Raw genomic sequence first — 10,413 nt, forward strand, 5'->3', positions numbered from 1 at the left:
GGGATTTCCTGCCCCTTATAGGGTTTCCCTGACCCCATACCAGATCCATGTGCTTGAGGCTGTCCAGCAGCTTGCAGTTCCTGTTCTTGAGGCGATGCGCCTCACCAACATCCTCAGCCCCCCACCAACTTATAGGGTCTTCCCTCACCCCACAACCACCCTATATGGGATTTCCTCACCCCACAACCACCCTATATGGGATTTCCTTCCCCCCCCTACCTTATAGGGTTCTCCTGGACCCCCAACCCCATACCAGATCCCCATACCTGAAGCTCTTCCACTTCTTGTCTCCATGCACCCCACCGACATCCTCAGCCCCCCACCACCTTATAGGGTTTCCTATCACCCCATAACCACCCTATATGGGATTTCCTCACCCCCCTCACCCTATATGGGATTTCCTCACCCTATATAGGGTTTCCATGACCCCATACCAGATCCATGTGCTTGAGGCTCTTGCTCTTCTTGAGCCCACGTGTTCCAACATCCTCAGCCCCCCACCACCTTATAGGGTTTCCTATCACCCCCCAACCGCCCTATATGGGATTTCCTGCCCCTTATAGGGTTTCCCCTGACCCCATACCAGATCCATGTGCTTGAGGCTGTCCAGCAGCTTGCAGTTCCTGTTCTTGAGGCGATGCGCCTCGTCGATGATGACGCAGCGCCACTCGATCTCGCGCAGCTCGGGGCAGTCGGACAGAATCATCTCGAAGGTGGTGATCAGGGCGTCGAATTTGTAGGCGCCGGGGATCAGCCGACCCTATAAGACACAAACCCTACAAGCTCTGACCCTATAAGATGGCTTTGATGGGGTTGCGGGTCGCCCTGAGCCTCTCAATGTGGTTGGGAGGAAGGGGGAGCCGTGCGTTTTCTCGCTGTGGGGTTTGGAGTTTGGCAACTGTTGGTCGGGGTTTGGAGTTTGGGATGAGGTTTTTTATGGGGGTTTTATGGGGTTCTTATGAGGTTTTGAGGCTCCTTATCACCCCCTTCCTTTCCTCCATCCTCTGTAGGATCTAAAAGGGGTTTTATGGGGGTCTTAAGGGGTTTTGAGGCTCCTTATCATCCCCTTCCTTTCCTCCACGCTCACCAGGACCTAAAAGGGTTCTTATGGGGTTCTTATGGGGTTCTGAGGCTCCTTTTCATCCCCTTCCTTTCCTCAACCCTCAGGAGGACCTAAAAGGGTTTTTATGGGGTTCTTATGGGGTTCTTATGGGGTTTTGAGGCTCCTTATCTCCCCCTTCCTTTCCTCCATGCTCTCCAGGGATCTAAAAGGGTTTTTATGGGCTTCTTATGGGGTTTTTATGGGGTTTTGAGGCTCCTTATCAACCCCTTCCTTTCCTGCATCCTCTGTAGGATGTAAAAGGGTTTTTATGGGGATATTTATGGGGTTTTTGTGGGGTTCTGAGCCTCCTTATCTCCCCCTTCCTTTCCTCCATCCTCTGTAGGATCTAAAAGGGATTTTATGGGGTTTTTATGGGGTTTTGAGGCTCCTTTTCATCCCCTTCCTTTCCTCCACCCTCATCAGGATCCAAAAGGGTTTTTATGGGGTTCTTATGGGGTTTTTGTAGGGTTTTGAGCCTCCTTTTCATCCCCTTCCTTTCCTCAACGCTCAGGAGGACCTAAAAGGGTTTTTATGGGGTTTTCATGGGGTTCTTATGGGGTTTTGAGGCTCCTTTTCATCCCCTTCCTTTCCTCAACCCTCAGGAGGACCTAAAAGGGTTTTTATGGGGTTTTCATGGGGTTCTTATGGGGTTTTGAGGCTCCTTTTCATCCCCTTCCTTTCCTCAACCCTCATGAGGACCTAAAAGGCTTTTTATGGGGTTTTTATGGGGTTCTTATGGGCTTCTTATGGAGTTTTTATGGGGTTTCGAGCCTCCTTATCACCCCCTTCCTTTCTTCCATCCTTAGCAGAATCTAAAAGGGTTTTTACGGGGTTCTTATGGGGTTTTTGTACGGTTTTGAGGCTCCTTTTCATCCCCTTCCTTTCCTCCATCCTCTGCAGGATCTAAAAGGGTTTTTATGGGGTTCTTATGGGGTTCTGAGCCTCCTTTTCATCCTCTTCCTTTCCTGCATCCTCAGGAGGATCCAAAAGGGTTTTTATGGGGATATTTATGGGGTTTTTATGGGGTTCTTATGGGGTTTTGAGGCTCCTTATCACCCCCTTTCTTTCCTCCATGCTCTCTAGGATCTAAAAGTGCTTTTATGGGGATATTTATGGGGTTCTTATGGGGTTTTTATGCGGTTTTAAGCCTCATTATCACCCCCTTGCCTTCCTCCATCCTCTGTAGGATCCAAAAGGGTTTTTATGGGGATATTTATGGGGTTCTTATGGGGTTTTGAGGCTCTTTTTCATCCCCTTCCTTTCCTCCATGCTCTGTAGGACCTAAAAGGGTTTTTATGGGGTTTTTATGGGGTTCTTATGGGCTTTTTGTGGGGTACTGAGCCTCCTTATCATCCCCTTCCTTTCCTCCATGCTCTCCAGGATCTAAAAGGGTTTTTATGGGCTTCTTATGGGGTTTTTATGGGGTTTTGAGCCTCCTTTTCATCCCCTTCCTTTCCCCCATCCTCTGTAGGATCTAAAAGGGTTTTTATGGGGATATTTATGGGGTTTTTATGGGGTTCTTAAGGGGTTTTGAGGCTCCTTATCACCCCCTTCCTTTCCTTCACACTTAGAAGGATCTAAAAGGGTTTTTATGGGGATTTTTATGGGGTTCTTATGAGGTTTTGAGGCTCCTTATCACCCCCTTGCTTTCCTCCATGCACTGTAGGATCTAAAATGGTTTTTATAGGGTTCTTATGGGGTTTTTGTGGGGTTTTGAGCCTCCTTATCACCCCCTTGCTTTCCTGCATCCTCTGTAGGACCTAAAAGTGCTTTTATGGGGTTCTTATGGGGTTTCGAGCCTCCTTATCTCCCCCTTCCTTTCCTCCACCCTTAGTAGGACCTAAAAGGGTTTTTATGGGGATTTTTATGGGGTTCTTATGGGGTTTTGATGCTCCTTATCACCCCCTTCCTTTCTTCCATCCTTAGTAGAATCTAAAAGGGTTTTCATGGGGATATTTATGGGGTTCTTATGGGGTTCTGAGCCTCGTTTTCATCCCCTTCCTTTCCTCCACCCTCATGAGGATCGAAAAGGGTTCTTATGGGGTTTTTATGGGGTTCTTATGGGGTTTCGAGCCTCCTCATCTCCCCCTTCCTTTCCTTCACCCTCACAAGGACCTAAAAGGGTTTTTATGGGGATATTTATGGGGTTTTTATGGGGTTCTTATGGGGTTCTGAGCCTCCTTTTCATCCCCTTCCTTTCCTCCATCCTCTGTAGGATCCAAAAGGGTTCTTATGGGGATATTTATGGGGTTCTTATGGGGTTTTGATGCTCCTTATCACCCCCTTCCTTTCCTCCATCCTCAGGTGGATCTAAAAGGCCTTTTATGGGGATATTTATGGGGATATTTATAGGGTTCTTATGGGGTTCTTATGGGGTTTTGAGGCTCCTTGTCACCCCCTTGCTTTCCTCCATCCTCTGTAGGATCCAAAAGGGTTTTTATAGGGTTCTTATGGGGTTCTTATGGGGTTTCAAGCCTCCTTATCACCCCCTTCCTTTCCTCCATCCTCTGTAGGATCCAAAAGGGTTTTTATGGGGTTCTTATGGGGTTCTGAGGCTCCTTACCATCCCCCTTCCTTTCCTCCATCCTCTGTAGGATCCAAAAGGGCTTTTATGGGGTTCTTATGGTGTTCTTATGGGGTTTTGAGGCTCCTTATCACCCCCTTCCTTTCCTCCATTCTTAGTAGGATCCAAAAGGGTTTTTATGGAGTTCTTATGGGGTTTTTGTAGGGTTTTGAGGCTCCTTTGCATCCCCTTCCTTTCCTCCACCCTCATGAGGATCCAAAAGGGTTCTTATGGGGATATTTATGGGGTTCTTATGGGGTTCTTATGGGGTTCTGAGCCTCCTTATCACCCCCTTCCTTTCCTGCATCCTCTGTAGCATCCAAAAGGGTTTTTATGGGGATATTTATGGGGTTCTTATGGGGTTCTGAGCCTCCATATCATCCCCTTCCTTTCCTCCACCCTTAGTAGGACCTAAAAGGGTTTTTATGGGGATATTTATGGAGTTCTTATGGGGTTCTGAGCCTCCTTTTCATCGCCTTCCTTTCCTCCGTCCTCTGTAGGATCTAAAAGGGTTTTTATGGGGTTCTTATGGGGTTTTGAGCCTCCTTATCACCCCCTTTCTTTCCTCCATGCTCTCCAGGATCTAAAAGGGTTCTTATGGGGTTCTTATGGGGTTCTGAGCCCCCTTTCGCCCCTCTGCTCCTCACCACCCCCCACAGCCATTTTTGGGGCTCCATCCCCGGCTTTTTGGACCCCTTCCTTACCCTGGAATCCTTGCAGTACATCTCATACTGCTGAATCATCTGCCTGGAAGCCAGGCTGCTGTGATAAACGATGCTGTTCATCTCGGCCCACGTGTTGAATTCCCTTTCCCAATTGGTGATGGTGGAAAGGGGGGCGACGACTCAAAAAGGGCCCAGAGCCTCCTGAGCACCGCCTGCCTTTCCTGCATCCTCACGAGGATCCAAAAGGGTTTTTATGGGGTTCTTATGGGGTTTTTATGGGGTTATGAGGCTCCTTATCACCCCCTTCCTTTCCTCCATCCTCTGAAGGATCTAAAAGCGGTTTTATGGGGGTCTTATGGGGTTTTGATGCTCCTTATCACCCCCTTCCTTTCCTCCATCCTCAGGAGGATCTCAAAGGCCTTTTATGGGGATATTTATGGGTTTTTATGGGGTTCTTATGGGGTTTTTGTAGGGTTCTGAGCCTCCTTTTCATCCCCTTCCTTTCCTGCATCCTCTGTAGGATCCAAAAGGGTTTTTATGGGGATATTTATGGGGTTTTTATGGGGTTCTTATGGGGTTTCGAGCCTCCTTATCTCCCCCTTCCTTTCCTGCATCCTCTGTAGGATCCAAAAGGGTTTTTATGGGGTTCTTATGAGGTTTTGAGGCTCCTTATCTCCCCCTTCCTTTCCTCCATGCTCTCTAGGATCTAAAAGCCCTTTTATGGGGATATTTATGGGGTTTTTATGGGGTTCTTATGCGGTTCTGAGCCTCCTTTTCATCCCCTTCCTTTCCTCCATCCTCTGTAGGATCCAAAAGGGTTTTTATGGGGATATTTATGGGGTTCTTATGGGGTTCTTATGGGGTTTTTATGGGGTTCTTATGGGGTTCTTATGGGGTTCTGAGCCTCCTTTTCATCCCCTTCCTTTCCTCCATCCTCTGTAGGATCCAAAAGGGTTTTTATGGGGATATTTATGGGGTTCTTATGGGGTTTTTATGGGGTTCTTATGGGGTTCTGAGCCTCCTTTTCATCCCCTTCCTTTCCTCCATCCTCTGTAGGAACCAAAAGGGTTTTAATGGGGATATTTATGGAGTTCTTATGGGGTTCTGGCCTCTCACTGCCCCACAGCCATTTTTGGGGTAACGCTGCAGGATTTGGGACCCCTTCCTTACCCTGGAATCCTTGCAGTACATCTCATACTGCTGAATCATCTGCCTGGAAGCCAGGCTGCCGTGATAAACGATGCTGTTCATCTCGGTCCACGTGTTGAATTCCCTTTCCCAATTGGTGATGGTGGAAAGGGGGGCGATGACTAAAAAAGGCCCCCGGATGCCGACGTTGGAAACCTCCTGCAGGAAGGCGATGGATTGGATGGTTTTCCCCAATCCCATCTCGTCGGCCAGGATGCAATTCTGCCTGCATTCCAATAGGAGAAAGGAGAAAGAAAATGGGGTGAGGATGATTTCTATGGGGAAGAAAAGGAAGCTGCTGAGGATACCTGCCTGTTGTACCAGTTGAAAAGCAGCCAGTTGACCCCTTCCAGCTGATATTCGCGGAGCTGGTTGTGGTTTTTGTACTCGTGGGATGATTCCAGTTTCTTCCAAGAGCCGGCTTGAGGACGGGGCTGCAAAAGGACGGGGGGGAAAAGGTTGTTATGGGATGGGGGGGGAAATTGGGGGAGGTTTGGGAAGGGGAGGAAAGGGGGAATTGAAAGGGGAGGGAAGACGGAGGGGGATCTGATGGGGTTCAGTGCAGGAAGGTGAAAGGTTTGGGGTGGACGAAAGGCAGGGAGACAAAATGGGGGCCCTGGGGGGTGAAAAGCTGTTATGGGGGGTGGGGTGGAATTTGGGGGAGGTTTGGGAAGGGGCAGGAAAGGGGAATTGAGAGGGGAGGGGGATCTGATGGGGTTCAGTGCAGGAAGGTGAAAGGTTTGGGGTTTGGGGATGCAGGAAAGGCAGGAAGACAAAATGGGGGTGCAGGGGGGTGAAAAGCTGTTATGGGGGGTGGGGTGGAATTTGGGGGAGGTTTGGGAAGGGGAGGAAGGGGGGAATTGAAAGGGGAGGGAAGACGGAGGGGGATCTGATGGGGTTCAGTGCAGGAAGGTGAAAGGTTTGGGGTTTGGGGATGGAGGAAAGGCAGGAAGACAGAATGGGGGTGCAGGGGGGGGGATAGGTGTTTTGGGGGGTGGGATGGAATGGGGGGCAGCTTTGAGAGGGGGGAAGAAAAGGGAATTGAGAGGGGAGGGAAGATGGGGGAGATCTGAAGGGGTTCAGTGCAGGAAACTGCAAGGTTTTGGGTTTTGGGATGGAGGAAAGGCAGGAAGACAAAATGGGGGTCCTGGGGGGTGAAAAGCTGTTATGGGGGGTGGGATGGAATGGGGGGGCAGCTTTGAGAGGGGGGAGGAAGGGGGGAATTGAGAGGGAAGAGGGGGGGGATCTGATGGGGTTCAGTGCAGGAAGGTGAAAGGTTTGGGGTTTGGGGATGGAGGAATGGAGAGTGGGAGGGGAGGAAAGGCAGGAAGACAGAATGGGGGTGCAGGGGGGGGAAAAGCTGTTATGGGATGGGGGTGGAAATTGGGGGAGGTTTGGGAGGGGGAGGAAGGGGGAATTGAAAGGGGAGGGGGATCTGATGGGGTTCAGTGCAGAAAGGTGAAAGGTTTGGGGTTTGGGATGCAGGAATGAAGAGTGGGAAGGGAGGAAACACAGGAATGGGGGTCCTGGGGGTCAAAAGCTGTTATGGGGGGTGGGATGGAATGGGGGGCAGCTTTGAGAGGGGGAGGAAGGGGGGAACTGAGAGGGGAGGGAAGATGGGGGGGGATCTGATGGGGTTCAGTGCAGGAAGGTGAAAGGTTTGGGGTTTGGGGATGGAGGAATGAAGAGTGGGAGGGGAGGAAACACAGGAATGGGGGTCCTGGGGGTGAAAAGCTGTTTTGGGGGGTGGGATGGAATGGGGGGCAGCTTTGAGAGGGGGAGGAAGGGGGGAATTGAGAGGGGAGGGGGATCTGATGGGGTTCAGTGCAGGAAGGTGAAAGGTTTGGGGTTTAGGGATGGAGGAAAGGCAGGAAGACAAAATGGGGGACCTGGGGGGGGGGAAAGGTGTTATGGGGGCTGGGGGGCAGCTTTGAGAGGGGGGAGGAAGGGGGGAAATGAAAGGGGAGGGGGATCTGATGGGGTTCAGTGCAGAAAGGTGAAAGGTTTGGGGTTTGGGGATGGAGGAAAGGCAGGAAGACAGAATGGGGGTCCTGGGGGGTGAAAAGCTGTTATGGGGGGTGGGGGGCAGCTTTGAGAGGGAGAGGAAGGGGGGAACTGAGAGGGGAGGGAAGAGGGAGGGTATCTGATGGGGATCAGTGCAGAAAGGTGAAAGGTTTGGGGTTTGGGATGCAGGAATGAAGAGTGGGAGGGGAGGAAACACAGGAATGGGGGTTCTGGGGGTCAAAAGCTGTTATGGGGGGTGGGAAGGAATGGGGGGCAGCTTTGAGAGGGGGGAGGAAGGGGGGAAAATGAGAGGGGAGGGGGATCTGATGGGGTTCAGTGCAGGAAGGTGAAAGGTTTGGGGTTTGGGGATGGAGGAAAGGCAGGAAGACAGAATGGGGGTGCAGGGGGGTGAAAAGCTGTTATGGGGGCTGGGGGGCAGCTTTGAGAGGGGGAGGAAGGGGGGAATTGAGAGGGGAGGGGGATCTGATGGGGATCAGTGCAGGAAGGTGAAAGGTTTGGGGTTTGGGATGCAGGAATGAAGAGTGGGAGGAGGAATGGAATCCTTGAGAGCAGGCCTGAGAGAAGGAGATGGGGGTGAAGGGGGGGGGGAAGGTGTTTTGGGGGGTGGGATGGAATGGGGGGCAGCTTTGAGAGGGGGGAGGAAGGGGGGAAAATGAGAGGGGAGGGGGATTTGATGGGGTTCAGTGCAGGAAGGTGAAAGGTTTGGGGTTTGGGGTTTGGGGATGGAGGAAAGGCAGGAAGACAAAATGGGGGTCCTGGGGGGTGAAAAGCTGTTATGGGGGGTGGGATGGAATGGGGGGCAGCTTTGAGAGGGGGAGGAAGGGGGGAATTGAGAGGGAAGAGGGGGGGGGGTCTGATGGGGTTCAGTGCAGGAAGGTGAAAGGTTTGGGGTTTGGGATGCAGGAATGAAGAGTGGGAAGGGAGGAAACACAGGAATGGGGGTCCTGGGGGTGAAAAGCTGTTATGGGAGGTGGGATGGAATGGGGGGCAGCTTTGAGAGGGGGGAGGAAGGGGGGAAAATGAGAGGGGAGGGGGATCTGATGGGGTTCAGTGCAGGAAGGTGAAAGGTTTGGGGTTTGGGGATGCAGGAAAGGCAGGAAGACAAAATGGGGGTCCTGGGGGGTGAAAAGCTGTTATGGGGGGTGGGATGGAATGGGGGGGCAGCTTTGAGAGGGGGGAGGAAGGGGGAATTGAGAGGGGAGGGGGATCTGATGGGGTTCAGTGCAGGAAGGTGAAAGGTTTGGGGTTTGGGATGCAGGAATGGAGAGTGGGAGGGAGGAAACACAGGAAGACAAAATGGGGGTGCAGGGGGGGGGAAAGGTATTATGGGGGGTGGGATGGAATGGGGGGCAGCTTTGAGAGGGGGGAAGAAAAGGGAATTGAAAGGGGAGGGGGATCTGATGTGGTTCAGTGCAGGAAGGTGAAAGGTTTGGGGTTTGGGGTTTGGGGATGGAGGAATGGAGAGTGGGAGGGGAGGAAAGGCAGGAAGACAGAATGGGGGTGCAGGGGGGGGAAAAGCTGTTATGGGATGGGGGTGGAATTTGGGGGAGGTTTGGGAAGGGGGAGGAAGGGGGAATTGAAAGGGGAGGGGGATCTGATGGGGATCAGTGCAGGAAGGTGAAAGGTTTGGGGTTTGGGGATGGAGGAATGAAGAGTGGGAGGGGAGGAAACACAGGAATGGGGGTCCTGGGGGTGAAAAGCTGTTTTGGGGGGTGGGATGGAATGGGGGGCAGCTTTGAGAGGGGGAGGAAGGGGGGAATTGAGAGGGGAGGGGGATCTGATGGGGTTCAGTGCAGGAAGGTGAAAGGTTTGGGGTTTAGGGATGGAGGAAAGGCAGGAAGACAAAATGGGGGTCCTGGGGGTCAAAAGCTGTTTTGGGGGGTGGGATGGAATGGGGGGCAGCTTTGTGAGGGGGAATTGAAAGGGAAGGGGGAAAGGAGGAGGGAAAAGGAGGCTGAATGGCGACTGGTTGGTGTCTTTGGGTCAGGCTGGTGACAGGAGGAGGAAGGGAAACGGCCTCAAGGTGCAGCAGGGGGGGTTGAGTTTGAGTTGGAGAGGAGGAGGAAAATCGTTGCAGGAAGGATTTGTGGGGCTGCATGGGGGGGTGGTGGAGGCTCAGCAGGCCTGGATGCGTTTAAAAGGAGGCGGGTGGGGGGCTGAGGGTGTTGTAAGGGTGGTTTGCTCAGCTCCTGCTTGGGGTCCATTGACTTTTAAGGTGTTTTCCAAGCCAAGGGAGTGATTTTAGGATTACAGGACGGGGTCGTGAGCCTAAAAAGGGGGCGATGGGGCTCCACACCAAACGTTTGAGCTCCGGATGGCGAGCTTGGATCCGTTTGAACTCCCCAATCTTGCCCTCGTCCACGTCCTCCTTCAGCTCCCAGGTGCTGTCCTCGTAAGGCAGCGAGCACCACTTCACCAGGTAATAAACCACGGGCTGCACGAGGGAAAGGAGGGGATGTTAGGGGTCAGGGGACGGCGTTTATGGGGTCAAAACAGTCCCCGGTGCCTCCCTGCATCACCTCCCCGTTGTCCTTATCGACGCTGTGCGACTCGTCCAGGATCCGATCCACTTCGACGTAATCGGGGTTGAAAGGCTCCTCGTCCTTGGTTGAACAAGAAGAAAAGGATGAGGATCCCAATGGGGTCCTTTTTAAGGCCCCTCTTGACCCCGAAAAATGAAGGCTTGAGGTGTTGGACCTCGTGGAAGAAGTGCCTCATCTGCGTCATTTTGGTCTTGAAGCGTTTGAGCTTCTGGTGGATCCCTCTTGTCTTTCTCCAGCTGGTCGATGGTGGCCCATTCGCAGTGCAGGTAGGAGCTGAAGGGGAGGGAAAGAGGGGATCCTAAAGGGATCTGGGGGATCCTAAAGGGG

General features: G+C 52.2%; 1 protein-coding gene across 1 annotated transcript in view; it reads right to left on the minus strand.

Moving 5' to 3' along the window:
* LOC306957579 (chromodomain-helicase-DNA-binding protein 8-like) overlaps positions 1-10,413 on the minus strand; it is a gene marked incomplete at both ends in the record, with an annotated part of 47,577 nt that overhangs the window by 13,749 nt on the left and 23,415 nt on the right. The window contains 7 exon segments of the mRNA XM_079551065.1: positions 584-760; positions 5,501-5,740; positions 5,827-5,952; positions 9,840-9,977; positions 10,063-10,146; positions 10,241-10,303; positions 10,305-10,384. Of these exon segments, the coding sequence (XP_079407191.1) occupies positions 584-760; positions 5,501-5,740; positions 5,827-5,952; positions 9,840-9,977; positions 10,063-10,146; positions 10,241-10,303; positions 10,305-10,384 (908 nt within the window).

Source organism: Tetrao urogallus (assembly GCF_951394365.1).
Source record: "Tetrao urogallus genome assembly, contig: scaffold_107, whole genome shotgun sequence".
Lineage (NCBI taxonomy): Eukaryota > Metazoa > Chordata > Aves > Galliformes > Phasianidae > Tetrao > Tetrao urogallus.